Consider the following 14893-nt stretch of genomic DNA (forward strand, 5'->3'; position numbering starts at 1 on the left):
GAAACCCGAGGGGCGTAGGCGGAGCCTGGAGACTTTGTACTTAAAGGCGGGGGTTGTTTCTCTAGCGAAGAGACGAGACCCCCAGGGATCAAAAGTTCATCTTTATTAGGAAGACTCTGAACAAACAACCTACCCCGCCCCCCACCTTCAAGCCTGGGGAAGGAGGATGGGGGATCTGCACCCTCCTCCCATATATACACAACAGAATCCCCCTGGAGAAGGTGCCCCTGCTTGTGGGGGCTGAGACAGCAGCTTTAACAAGCTAGTGCTTGAGAGCCAAGCCCCCTTTCCTCTCCAGACTCAGTTTTCTCATTTGTAAAGGAGCTCAGGAGAAACCGGTGTTAACGGAGTTTCTCCCCAGCGCTGAAGATGTCCGATTCAGAAGGACGAGGACGTCGGAAAACTGACCAAGGGCCGCCCCAGGGGATGGGGGTGCTGGGTATCCTGATTGGAAGGCCACCTCCCTCCCGACCCAGCGCCTCTCCTCCAGCGCCGCGGGGCTACGTGGCCTCAGGGCCCGGGGACAGGAGGCCACCCCCAAAGCCGGCCTCACGGTACTGGTTGGGGAACATGTTGCTGCCCACGAGGCTGGCAGTGCCTCCGTCCCCGGGGCCCGGGGCCTGGTACGAGTCCAGCGTGAGCGGCTCGGGGCCGGGAGGCTCCCCGACCGTAGCCCCTGCACCGCCGTTGCCCGCGACAGCGCTGGTGAGTGGTGGCGCTGGGGGCAACATGTCCAGCATGGTCAAGAGCGTGGGGGCAGCGGGGTCGTAGGGAAAGCTGTCGTCCAGGAGGTCCGGCCCGCCGGGGGGTTCCAGGCTGGGGAGGGATACGGTGCCCGGGTAGAAGTCTGTGTCGGGTAGCAGCACTGACGGCGGGAGGTACGGTCCTGCAGGGATGAGAAGAAAGAAGGAAGCATGGTGGGCTTTTAGGGTCGACCCCCCGCCAGCTCAAATGCCGGGTCTGTGGCTGAATACTTTATCATGTGGCCTCCTATAACGCCAGGGAGAACTCTGAGTAGGGACTATCACCATTCTCTTTTTTTATTTACAATAATTTTTTTTGAGGTATAGTTGATCAGGTGTACAACATAGTGATTCACAATTTTTTAAGGTTATACTCCACTTATGTGTGTGTGCTCAATCGTTCAGTCGTGTCTGACTCTTGAAGACCCCATGGACTGTAGCCCACCAGGTTCCTCTGTCCATGGGATTCTCCAGGCAAGAATACTACAGTGAGTTGCCATTCCCTTCTCCAGGGGATCTTCCCAACCCAGGGACTGAACCCAGGTCTCTTGCATTGCAGGTAGATTCTTTACCATCCAGGCCACCAGGGAAGCCCATACTCTGCTTATAGTTGTTATAAAATATTAGCTATATTCCCTGTGCTGTATTCCCTGTCCTTGTTGCTGATTTATTTATACATGGTAATTTGTACCTTTTAATCCCCATCCCTATATTTCCCCTCCCCCTCCCTTTCCCACTGATAACCGCTAGTTTGTTCTCTATATCTGTCAGTATTTCTTTTTTGTTATATTCACTTTTGTTTATGACTCCACGTATATGTTATCATACAGCATTTGTTTTTCTCTGTCACTAAGCATAATACTCTCCAAGTCCATCCATGTTGTTGCAAATTACAGGTTTTTTTTTAATGACTGAGTAGTAATATTTTGTGAGGAGGGCATGGCAACCTACTCCAGTAATCTTGCCTAGAGAATCCCATGGACAGAGGAGCCTGGCAGGCTGCAGTCCATAGGGTCGTATACAGATAGACACGACTGAAGCGACTAAGCAGCAGCAGTAATCCATTGTGTATATATACACCACATCTTCTTTATCCATTCATTTATTGAAGGACACTTAGGTTACTTCCATTTCTTGGCTATTGTAAACAGTGGCACTATGAACATTGGGGTACATGTCTCTTTTCAAATTAGTGTTTTCGTTTTATTTGTTTGTTTTGGATATACACTCAGGAGTGGAATTGCTGGGTCATATGGTATTTGCAAATGATATGACCAATACAGGGTTAATGTCCAAAATAAAAACAGCTCATACGATATTAAATAAACAAATATCCCAACTAAAAAAATGAGCAGAACTGAATAGACATTTTTCTAAGGAAGACATGCAGTTGGCCAACAGTTACGTGAAAAGATGCTCAACATGGTTATTCATCAGAGAAATGCAAATAAAAACCACAATGAAGTTTCACCTCACACCTGTCAGAATGTCTGTCATCAAAAAGACATAAATAACAAATGCTGGTGAGGATGCAGAGAAAAGAGAACCCTCATACATTGTTGGTGGGAGGGTAAATTGGTGGGGAAAACACTTTGGAAGTTCCTCAATAAACTAAGAATCATTCTTATTTAATAAGCAAACAGGCAAAATAACTTGCAGTTCACAGGTGAGTTGTGGAACCAGGGTTGAAACCGTGCTCCTATAATGCTAGTGAGTTTTCCTCAAGAATGAGGAAGAAAAGGATGCTCCAAAGCCCCCCAGCTTATAAAGACAACACAAAAGGTGAAATCACACCATGGGAGACCCAAGGAGAAATATCAAGTCCCAAAATTGTAAGGTAAAATGCTAAGTGTCATTGTGGAAGTCTTTTTGAGACAAGACAAACCTCACCAGCAAAGACTGACTACACTTATTTTAGAAGGAGTCACAGTGCTGCTGGAACTCTATTTCCCAGTTTCCCTGGTAGCTTGATGTGGACATGTGACCAAGTGCTGCTGGCTGAAATGTGGGCATGATGGATGGAGCTGCAACAGCCATTCTGCACCATGAGGTGGAAACTATGAGCTGAAAATAGCAGGAGCTTGGGTCTCTGATGATCATGCAGCCACCAAAGCATCTGTGGACCACCCACCCCTAGACTGTGTTTGTGTGAGAGGAGAAATAATGTCCTATCCTACTGAAGTTCCTGTTATTTTGGATTTTGCTGTGAATGCAGTTAAACATGATCATAACAAATGCAGGTGGCATTCCTGGTTTCCGGCAAGTTCCTAACATCTCCTGGGCACCAAAGCCTATACTAAATAACTGTGCATTGTGACCTCACTAAATTCTGGAAGGAACCCCAAGAAGGAAGATCTCCATCTGCAAGTTAAGTAAACTGAGGCCCAAAGAGGTTGCACAGGGACTTCCCAGTGCAGTGGTTAAGAATCCACCTTCCAGTTCAGGGGACACAGGTTTGATTCCTGGTTCAGGAACTAAGATCTCACATGCCTCGGGGCAACTAAGCCCATGCACCACAAATACGTTTCTAGACCCCCCCACACCACAGCTAGAGAGAAGACCTTGTACTTCAACAAACAGCCCACATGACCCACAGAAAGATCCCACATGCTGCAACTAAGACCTGATGCAGCCCTAAATAAATTTTTTTTTTTTTTAAAGATCACACAGTGGCTTAATTGTGGCCTTGAATTCAAACCCAGTCTGATTGCAGAGGCTAGGTTCTTAACCATTCCACTCTAGTGCCAGGGCAGCTTTGCCAAAGGAATAAGAGAGGAGAACTTTGAATACTGGGAAATTGGGGTGATGGAGCAGGTGAAAGAATTACTAAGTGGCTAATGATGAGAGACTTCAGGGATTCAGGGTCAAAGGTTGATGAAATGGCCTAGGACTGGGGATTTCTAGGGGCAGAGGTGTTGGTAGACAACAGATGACACTTGAAACCTTCAGGTGAGATTGGCTGATATTGACAACTCCAGCAGACTCTGGCTGGGAGCTGGGCTCCTGGGGTAGCTAGGGTGCTGGGGACAGTGTTCTTAGAGCTAGCGGTCAGCGAGTGGGGAGGCTTTGGATAGCAGCCTAGCTCTGGGGGTCACTAAGGGTTGGACACGACTGAGCAACTTCCCTTTCACTTTTCACTTTCATGCATTGGAGAAGGGAGTGGCAACTCACTCCAGTGTTCTTGCCTGGAGAATCCCAGGGACGGGGGAGCCTAGTGGGCTGCCGTCTATGGGGTCACACAGAGTCGGACACCACTGAAGTGACTTAGCAGCAGCAGCAGCAGCTCTGACACCACCTCCAATTTATCCATCCTCTACTCCCTACTACTGGTGTCACATGTATCATCATTAGTCTAAACCTGTGCCCACGGGTGGTGGTCCAGTGGCTAAGACTCCATGCTCCCAATGCAGAGGCCCTGGGTTTGATCCCTGGTCAGGGAAATAGATCCCACATGCCGCAACTGAGAGTTCGCATGCCGCAACTAAAGACCCCACGTGCCACAGAGAAGATCGACGATTCCACATGCTGCAACTAAGACCTATTGCAGCCTAATTAAATGGTTACAATTTTAAATACATTAACAAGTAAATTAACTTTTGCCCAGGTGTAACTCCCCGCTCCACCACGGACTGGCTGTGTGACCTTGGGCAAGAGATGTCACCTCTCTGGGCCTCAAGTTTTTCACCAGTAAAATGGGACTGGGGCGTGGGAGGAGATGACAGCACCCACCCCCACCCCCCAGAGGGACTGCACAGATTAAGTGAACACACACAAAGCAATTATGCTGAGAGTGTCTGTAAAAATAAGTACAGTAACATTTAAAAGGCCAATGAGGTATGTATGTGGTGATACTTTTCAGAGGCGCCCTGAAGCTCTGAGAGGTAGAGCAACTTGATAAAGGTCACACAGCATGTAAATGGCCAAGTGGAGATCAGAGTCTCTGGACTGTGTCCAGAACCACTGTTCTTTCTACTTTATGTTGCTGGTTAAGTGGTGAGGCACTGGCCATGTAGGAGCTCTTGGGGGGCCTGAAGAGGCTAGAAAAGTGTGGCTGCAACCCCCCCACCCCCACCCCCACTTAGCCCACCTCAAGGGCAGGCACTTGCACTGAACCAACACCCACCTGAGCCATGGCTGGGCAGGAATTGATCCAGGAAGACTGGTTTTTTCCTCCGTCGTTTGCTCTCAATGCCATGGGGATCTGAAGAAAGGCAAAGATGAGGACCCCTGGATCCCACCAGCCCCTCCTCCCCAACCTGGGGGCGGTGGGCAGGGTGATGGGGTCAGTCAACCCCTCCCAGGGACCTGGAGAGGGACATCAAAAGGGGCAGAGGGGACACACCAGAGCTATTCAACTCCCCAAGGACGTCAGGCAGCCCCCGTTTCCGCTTCTTGTCCACACCATAGCTGTCTGTTCAGGAGATACCAGAGGCATACAAAATAACACGTGAAAAATAAGAATTAACTATAGAAACCATTTGGGAAGTTGTTGAGCTGTTCTGGCTTTTTCCCAACCAATGTATATAGATGTCCATATCTTAGAATAAAACCCAAATTACTTCTAACCCCACTGGAACATCCCAGGCATAATTCTTTCCCAGGGCCTTTGCACTTGCTGTTCCAGCTACTTAAAACACTCTTCCTCAACTCTTATCACTTCCCTGGAAAACTGCTTAGTCACCCTCCTGTCCTCAGGTCAGCTGCCCCCTCTTCCAGGAAACCCTCCCTGAACTCTAAGCCTGGGTCAGTTGCCCTACTCTGCAAGACAAATTCTATAAGCAATTCCATCCCAGCCCTGCCCACTCTGGCTGTCACTGTATGGGAATAGATCTGTTTCCCGCCCCATCCGCCCACCCTTATAGAACGATGGGCCTCATAGCACAGGGCTGGGGCTGTCTCTGGTACCACTACGTTCCCAGCAGAGGGCCAGGCATAAGCAGCTGTGCTGAGAGGAGAAATTATTAAATAATCCCAAAATGTCACGAGATGGGTACTGTTACTATTTCCATTTTGCACAGGAGGAGTCTGAGACTAGGAAAAGCCAAGGTCACACAAACCAGTAAGCAGACAGGGATTTGAACCCCAGTCTGTGCAACTCGGAGCCTGCATTCTACTTCTGCATCTTCCCCTTTCCCCTTTGGGGCACCCCAAGCAAGGCCAAAGACCTGGTCTCTGGGGCAGTGGGTCACCCTGGGTTGTTGTGGTTACCATGGTCCCGAGGCAGGTAGGTGAAGGGCAGAGGCTCACTGCAGACCCCATCAGTAAGCCGCTGCAGAAAGACGTTCACTGTCACAGGTTCAACGATCTCCAGGTCCTCGTAGGGTGGTGTCTTGAACACAATGGCGATCTGGCGGTGCACATCGGCCTGGGAGAAGTCAGCCCGGCCTTCCCAGGAGGCTCTGCTGAACACCACCGATATATCCTCTGGCAGGAAAGTGGGGGCATCAGCTGAGCCAAGACACTTGGTCCACCAGAGACCCAACTTACTCAGCCTCCCCCAAAATCAACACAAGTATTTCCAAGAATAAAACTAATTATATGTGCATGCATGCTAAGTCACTTCAGTTGTGTCTGACTCCTATGGATGGTAGCACACCAGGCTCCTCTGTCCATGGGATTCTCCAGGCAAGAATACTGGAGTGGGTTGCCATTGCCTCCTCCAGGGGATCTTTCCAACCCAGGGATCGAACCCGCATCTCCTGTGTCACCTGTATTAGCAGATGGGTTCTTTAGCACTAGCGCTACCTGGGAAGCCCATATATGAGTATATATATCGAGGCTTTATATGTGTTGGACACACACAGATTACCTCTAAGACATACAACAGTTCTAGAGAGCCCATGATACTGAGGAGAAAGCAAAGGCACCAGGAGATTAAGCCACTTGTCCAAGGTCACATGGTCAACAAGTGGTGCAGCCAAGATGGGAATCCAGGCAAGCAAGAGCTCTTCAGCACTAGCTCCTAGGACTCGAGGAAGTTACTGGTATTTCTGGGCCCAGTGTCATCACCCTAAAGGGGGAAAGTCATAGCACTCACCTCATAGGAGTTTTTAGAAGGATTAAATGAGTCAGTCCAATAAAAGGGCTTAGAAGAGGACTTAATAGGTGATCAATCCTTGTTAAGTATGATGGCTTTTATAAGCATTATGTAAAATATTAGCTCTAGGAACTCAAAATCCTCAGTAAATGCTACCTCTTTGTGATGTACCTCTTAGGTATTTGGGATCCCATCTCATCCTAATACCAGCTCATTTTAGGGGCTGAGGAAACCGGCTCAGGGTATTGAAGTCACCTGGCCAAAATCAGCCAGTGAGTCAATGATGGAATAGAACTCAAATCTACCTTGAATCATTCACTTGAGGCAGTATTAGTTTTTCTGCCCTAACCCCAATTCCCAGGCTCCTAAGAATCTCCTTGGCCTTCCTCAGATCTCAGTTCAAATACCACCTCCTCCAGGAAGCCTTCCCAGATGCCTGGACCATGTCTGGTCTTCCTGTTGTTCAGTCTCAGTACTGTGTCTTCTTCCCTATCAGCATTACGCACATTTATAATTTATATTTCTTTCCCTACCTCTCATTGAACTGAGAGCCCTGTGAGGGCAGAGTCTGGACATGTCTCGGTCACTGCTATGTCTCAGCACTGCCTAGCACAGAGGCCAGCATAGAGGAGCCACCCAATGGATAAGAATCCACCTGCCAATGCAGGGGGACATGAGTTCGATCCCTGGTCTGGGAAGACCCCCACATGCTGCGGAGCAACCAAGTCCGTGCGCCACAACTGCTGAGCCCGTGCCCTAGAGCCTGCATGGCGCAACTACTGAGCCCACGCGCTCCAACTGCTGAAGCATGTGCGCACCTCCGCAACAAGAGAAGCCGCTGCAGTGAGAAGCCTGCGCATCACCAGGAAGAGTAGCCCCTGCTCGCCACAACTAGAGAGAGCCCACGCAACGCGACAAGGACCCAGCGCAGCCAAAAATGAATACATAATAAAATTTTTTAAAACCCAGTTTGAGAAAGGGGTTTTGCATTTGAATGGATGTGACTCAAGTGGAAACCTCCTCCATTTTCTCCATCTGGAGCCCTGACCCAACTGTCATAAAGCATTTATTTATACAACTCCACGATTTTAATACCAGAGTAGTTCCCCAAAGTTCCTGATGCCAAGGTCTGCCCAGCACTCAATGCTGGCTAGTATAAACAGGCCTCCTTCTCTGTTCATGAATGAGTGAACAGAGTGTGTGGGTGGGTGAGTCAGTGAGTGAGTGAATCAATGGGCAATATCTGAAACCAGAGCACTGGACCCTTCTGCTAGGCTCCCCTGATTAACCAGCTACTCCTCACCGTCTCAGTCTCTGCAAGCTGGCAGACCCCACTCTGCCCGCTCACTGCCCCAGACCCCTCACCTTTCTGCACCTTGTCGCACAGTAGGTAGAGTTCCTCGCCACCCGTGCACGGCCCACTCTCCTTGTTGATTCGGCAAATTCGTAGCTCCGACGTGTTTGTAGACTCTGGGAAAGAGGAGAGGAAGACACACAACGGAAAGAAAAAAAAAGAATTTAGTCATCAAATCCTTACCAGGAACCCCATGGGTGCCCACTCAGGATGTGGAGAGGTGGGAAATGGACAAGCCAGGGTGTCTGATATTTTTGGAACCTGTGCTGCAGGTGGAAAAAAAGAAGATGCCCAGGGTGGAGGGGTTAATGAACATCCACGAGTCCTCCGCACTGAGGTCTAGTGAGCTCCCATCTCTGTCTTGGGGATTGGATAGGTGAAAGCCCACTGGTAGCTAAGTGGGGACCACGTGCCCTAGACCTGGCCAATCAAAGCATCACCTCCTCCTGGCCACAGCTGATTGGTCAGAGAGCAGAATGTGAGTAAAACTAGGCCAATGAGAGACAGCCCTGGGACTTTGAGCAAAAATATTGGGTAAGAGGACTTCCCTGGTGGTACAGGGGATAAGAATCTGCCTGCTGATGCAGCGGACACAGGTTCGATTCCTAGTATGGGAAGATTCCACATGCCACGGAGCAACTAAGCCTGAGCTCTAGAGCCTTTGAGCCGCTACTACTAAGCTCACTGCCACACCTACTGAAGCCCAAGTGCCTAGAGCCCACGCACCTCAATAAAGAGTAGCCCCTACTCACCGCAATTAGAGAAAGCCTGCATGCAGGAAAAAAAAAAAAAAAAGAAAGAAATTGGGTAAAAGAATCTCTCTTTAGGAGCAGGAGAAAAGTTCCAGGCTGGTAGGACATAAGACTAGAGCTTTGTATAGTTATTTTGCCCCTGCCTGGGAGGGCCCTGCTAAGAGTGACTCTAACATGAAGGAAGCATGGAGAGATGCAAAGAAATAAATCCCTAATGACATCTCTGAGAGCCTGGATACACCCAAACCTGAAGCATTGTATTACCTCTGGATATTTTTAGTTAATGGAACAAACATTTTTTTTTTTTTTCCTTATGTGAATTGGGATTCTATCTTTTGCATCCATAAAAGCCTGGATTGAATTAATATTCCCTGCCCATTTTGATGCTTGTGGCAGTCACTGTAAGTGGGCTAAAATCTAACAGCCATTCCTAATCTTCTCTTCTACGCCTGTACTCCTCAATAGAGGATGAAAAATCTAAATACATGCTTTCTCAGACTACTTTGCAACTAAAGGTGGTCATGGAGCCAAGTTCTGGCCAATGAGACATAAGCAGATGCCTATCAGGGTGATTCTGAGAAATGTATTATTTTCTGTAAAAGAGAGAGATTATTATTTATGCTGCCTCTTCCCAAGGACTGTGTCATATAGTTGTACTGATTGTGCTTTCTACAACACCAGAAGGCCCCGTTTCCATAGGCTACTTAGTAAACGCTGACCTCTACAGGGTGACACCACATACCATCTTGAATATAGACATGATGTCTGGAGCTGTGGCAGCCAGCTTATGACCATGAGGGAAAGGCCACGAGAATCACAGAGCTACTGAACCAGCACCCTGATGTAGCTGAGCAGCTTAATCAACAGGAACATAGTTAATAACTGAGCAAGAAAAAAAAAATTCCCTGTTTGTTCACCCATTGTGTGTGGGGCTTTCCAGTACTTGCGGCCAAAGACAATCCTAACAGAACATCACCCTTGACTCACTCTTGTCGTAGACGGGCTCAGAGAGCACAGGGTCCATCCGGCGCATCTGTCCTTGCTGATCCCTGTATGAGGCCTGGAAGCAAATCCTCACAACATTCATGTCCACCTCCTGATGGTTCTTCAGGGACCCAGCTGTGGGGGAGATATGGGAAGGCTGACTGTGGGTGGTGGAGACCCTAGTAAGGGGATGGGGGACAAGGAAGGGATGGGGCTGGGGCAATGGTGGATACTGGAAAAGGCAAGGGGACGGGGTGGCAGAGGGGTGAGGAGTTTGGGAGGATGGGACGCTGAGCTAGGCACAGGGACTCACCGTTGTAGGGGTCAATGCCCAGCTGAATCTTCCGCTCGATGGCAGCCTCGATCTCCTTCTTCCTCACACACTGGATGCCCAGGTTGTTAAAGCTGAGTGGGGGAAGGGGTGACGGGAGGCACTCCTGAGAGGGCAGGTGTCACCCTGACCCACAAGACGGCTCTGGCAGATGCTGCTGTGGGGCTCACACCCTCAGAGGCCGAAGCCGCCTCAGGCCCAGGGTTCCCAGCACTGGGAGGGGACTGGGGCTCAAACCCTTAGGGGTATGGAGGATTCCTGAGAGAACTTGGGAGCACACCTTATCTTTATCACATGAAAGTATCAGTTAACCTCATTTATAAGAAGAAAACTGCCAATTAAACTCAAATGTGATATCAATTAAAAAAAAAAACTCTCCAAAACAGCAGAGATCAAAACGCTGGATAATACCCTCTGTAGGTGATGTTGTAGAGCATCAGGCACTCTCACTCATTGCTGGAGGGACTGTAAATCACCCAAGTGATCACGTACTGGAAAACAACATGGCAGTTTTCATTCATTCCACCAAGATTTCCTGAGCACCTACTGTGTGCCAGGGACTGTGCTAGGCACAGGGAACAGAGGGATACATCAGGGAACAAAAGAGATAAAATCTCTGCTCTCACAGAATTTACATTTTCATTAAGTTTATAAATTGCTAAAAGTATAAACGCACAGATGTGGGGCCAACAATTTCATTTCTAGGAATCTATCCTAGAGAAGGGTATATTTGAAACCGTTCATGAATAATAGTAACAGAGCAACAAGAGATTGGAATGAGTGTCCATTAATAAGAACACATTCGATTAATTGTTAACATCCATGCATTGGAATACTATGCAGCCAATAAAAAGGATAGGACAGTTCTAAATAGGAATTATCTCTCTGATGTATTAAAACATAAAAACAAGGTGCAACTGTCTTTACCATTCATAAGGGAATGACAAATATCTATATATATTTGTCATATATATTGTTGTCATTGTATATATGTCAATGTATATATATATACATTGTCATATATATACGCCTATATATACATATAGGCATAGCAGCTCTTTAGTTGCCTCCAAGAAGGGGCACTGGTGACTAGGGGACCAAAGATGGAAGGAAATTCATTTTTCACTGCACACCCTTTCTGAACCTTTTACTTTTTTAAATTGAAAACATATAAATTATAAAGTGAAAGAAAGAATGGGCCCTGCAGTTAAGTCAGGTCTGGAGTCAAATCCCAGCTCTGCCACTGGCTATCTGGGCCCCTTTACTTCTCTGAGCCTCGGTTTTCTCCTCTACAAAGTGGGGATAAATATAATGCATGTGAATGTGCATGCAGCAGGATTCCAGGCCTAAATGAGACCCTCCACTGTTCCCAGACCTTGGTATCCCCATCTAGGCAATGCAGTGGGGAGAGTCTGGATAAGCTGCCCCAGCCCTAAGGTTTTCTGGGGTGATCCTCAGCCCCTCAAAATCTCCATGACCAAGCATAAGGGGTCAGGGGTCAGGTACCTGTGCCGAGGGCTGACATGAGGCCGGAGCCGCACCCTGCAGACGCCGTCCGTGCAGTCTTTCCCCACGAGGCTGTGGGGATGAACTCGGTGAGGCCAGTCCTTCCACACCAGGCAGGCAGTCACCTCCACCTCCCGCAGCCCTCCACAGTCCCGGAGCTGCAGGAAGACGGTGCTCTTGAGGTCCCATCGCAGACACCTGCACCCATCCAAGCCTCCTCTGGTACCTTCTCTCCCCCTCAACGATGGAAGTGTGTTGGTTGAAGACCTCTTTTAGATCCTAAACCCAAAGCTTCCAACCTGGGGACCTCATAACATGAGAGCTGACCCACAGATGCACTGTCTTTGGCCACTCGTCTTAAAAAAAATGGATGCACACAAGGTGTCCAAGTGTGGTCCACAGATAGCAAATTAATAGTGGGCAGACCTGGTAGACACCACCTTAACCAGGCGATCAAGGTCAGCATCACCAGTAAGGGGCCAACAGAGCACAGGCATCCTCTGTTGGGATGAATCACGAGCTGGAATCAAGATTGCCGGGAGAAATATCAACAACCTCAGACACACAGATGGTACCACTCTTATGTCAGAAAGTGAAGAGGAAGTAAAGAGCCTCTTAATGAGGGTGAAAGAGGAGAGTGAAAAAACTGGTTTAAAACTCAACATTCCAAAAACGAAGATCATGGCACCCAGTTCTATCACTTCATGGCAAATAGAAGGGGAAAAAGTTGGAAACAGTGACAGATTTTTATTGTCTTAGACTCCAAAATCATTGTGGATGGTGACTGTAGCCTCGAAATTAAAAGATGCTTGCTCTTTGGGAGGAAAGCTATGACGCACCTAGACAGTGTATTAAAAAGCAAAGACATCACTTTGCTGACAAAGGTCGATCTAGTCAAAGCTATGTTTCCAGTAGTCATGTATGGATGTGAGAGTTGGACCATAAAGAAGGCTCTGTGCAACCCCAGAATCTAATCATGAGGAAATGTCAAACAAGCCCTAACTGCAGGTCATCCATTCAGACATATCTGGGTCATGAAAGACAATAAAAAGATGAGTGAGGACTTCCCTGGTGGTCCAGTGACTAAGACTCTGTGCTCCTAATACAGGGGCTTGGGTTTGATCCCTGGTTGGGGAACTAAATCCCACACACCACAACTAAAACCCAGAGCAGCAAAAAAGAAAAAAAAAAAAGATAGGTGTCATATTTGAACAAAAAGAACAAAAAATGTATTTTGATCTGCTGGTAGTTAAATAACGTATACATATGTCAAAATTCTTAGAGCTACACACTTAATATTTGATCAAATACAACTCAATTTCCAAAAAATAGAGGCGAGAGACTCCAGAGACAACCAAATGCAACATAGGACCCTAGACTGAGGAGCGAGAAATCATTATAAAACACATTTTGAGGGACTTCCCTGTGGTTAAGAATCCACCCGCCAATGCAGGGGACATGGGTTCTATCCCTGGTCCAGGAAGATCCTACATACCTGGAGCAACTAAGCCCGGAGCAGTGCTCTAGAGCCAGTGAGCTGCAGCTACTGAGCTGGTGCATCACAGCTGCTGAAGCCCTCAAGCCTAGAACCAGTGCTCCACCAGAAAAGAAGCTGCCAAATGGAGAAGCCAGAGCACCACAACGAAGAGAAGCCCCCACTCAGCACAAATAGAGAAAGCCCGTGCAGAACAAAGACCCAGCATGGCCAAAAGTCAATCAAGCAATAGATCTTAAAAAAAATATGGGGGGGAACAATTTGGAAATTCCAGCATGGACTGGATATTAGATGATATTATGCAATATTACTGACTCTTTTCTAGGGGGATAGTAATCAGTGTCGCAGCCATGCAGGAGCTTATTTTTAGAAGATGCCCCCTGACGTATCTACAGGTGAAATAACATGATATTTACAACTCATCTGTAAATGGGTCTGCAAAAAAAGCAACGTGCGTATCTGTGTGTGTGTGTGAGCACTATGCATGTGTACGTATGTTTGTGTGCATGGAAAGAGGGTCAGATATAGCAAATTGAGGTAAAATTGAGGTCTACTGGTGAATACAGGTGAAGGGCACACAGGTGCTTGTTGTACTATTTTTTTTACTTTTTCTGGAGATTGCAATTGTTTTCATTCTAAATTCATCAAAATGTGTACATTAAGTGTATAGTTTTTGTATATCAGTTATACTTCAAAGAAAGAAACAAACAAGAAACCTAGAAAAAAGATTTAAAATTTTTTTTTTCAAAATAAAAAGTTGGGGCGGGGTAGGGGAGGGAAGGACTGAGAGTTTGGGATTAGTAGATGCCAACTATTATATGTAGGATGGATAAACAACAGGGTCCTACTGGATAACACAGGAACTATATTCAATAGAAAAGAATATATGTATAAATATATACATATGTATACATAACTAAATCACTGATATACAGCAGAAATTAACACGATATTGTAAATCAACTATAATTCAATAAAATAAAAATTTTTTTTTTAAGTTGGGGAAGGGACTTCCATGATATTCAGTGGTTAAGACTGCGCTTTCACTGCAGAGGGCACAGATTTGATCCCTGGTCAGGGAACTTAGGTCCCGACCACTGTGTAGCACAGCCAAAAAAAAAAGAAGTTGGGGAAAATTTGGAGCCTACATTTAAAAGGTGTGAGACATCATGTTATTCCAGATTTCCAGGTTCTCCTTTTTAAAAAGGAAGTTATGACAACTGGGGCTGGAATTCTACTCAGCAGCTACATGGAGCAGCAGACAGGTACCAGCCCTGTGAGGCGGGGCCCAGACCCACTTGGTTTTCCTGGGTCACTCGCAGGGCTCTGCTGGTATCACAGAACCTCTAAAAAGTGTGATCTGAACATGTAAAGTGAAAAGTGAAAGTTGAAAGTTGCTCAGTCGTGTCCAGCTCTTTGGGACCCCATGGACTGAATTCTCCAGGCCAGAATACTGGAGTGGGTAGCCTTTCCCTTCTCCAGGGGATCTTCCCAACCCAGGGATCGAACGCAGCTCTCCTGCACTGCAGGCGGATTCTTTACCAGCTGAGCCACCAGGGAAAGTGAACAGGTAAAGCTGGTGCCTATAAACTACAATGAACAGGTGTGTCTCAGTGGACGAGTACTGCCCTCTAGGGGGGGTGTTTTGATACTGGTGACAATTTTGGTGATTGAGACACAGCAGGCAGTAC

General features: G+C 47.3%; 1 protein-coding gene across 2 annotated transcripts in view; it reads right to left on the reverse strand.

Moving 5' to 3' along the window:
- Positions 1-80: 80 nt before the first annotated feature.
- Positions 81-14893, reverse strand: part of RELB (RELB proto-oncogene, NF-kB subunit) — a 28413-nt gene continuing 13600 nt past the window's right edge. For both annotated transcript variants that reach the window (XM_070387547.1, XM_070387548.1), the window contains 8 exons: positions 11708-11865; positions 10184-10275; positions 9874-10005; positions 8146-8250; positions 5952-6167; positions 5086-5154; positions 4867-4944; positions 81-886 (listed from right to left, as the gene is read on the reverse strand). In XM_070387547.1, the coding sequence (XP_070243648.1) occupies positions 501-886; positions 4867-4944; positions 5086-5154; positions 5952-6167; positions 8146-8250; positions 9874-10005; positions 10184-10275; positions 11708-11865 (1236 nt within the window). In that variant the 3' untranslated portion in view covers positions 81-500. The remainder of the gene's footprint in view (positions 887-4866; positions 4945-5085; positions 5155-5951; positions 6168-8145; positions 8251-9873; positions 10006-10183; positions 10276-11707; positions 11866-14893) is intronic.

Source organism: Bos mutus, chromosome 18, assembly GCF_027580195.1.
Source record: "Bos mutus isolate GX-2022 chromosome 18, NWIPB_WYAK_1.1, whole genome shotgun sequence".
Lineage (NCBI taxonomy): Eukaryota > Metazoa > Chordata > Mammalia > Artiodactyla > Bovidae > Bos > Bos mutus.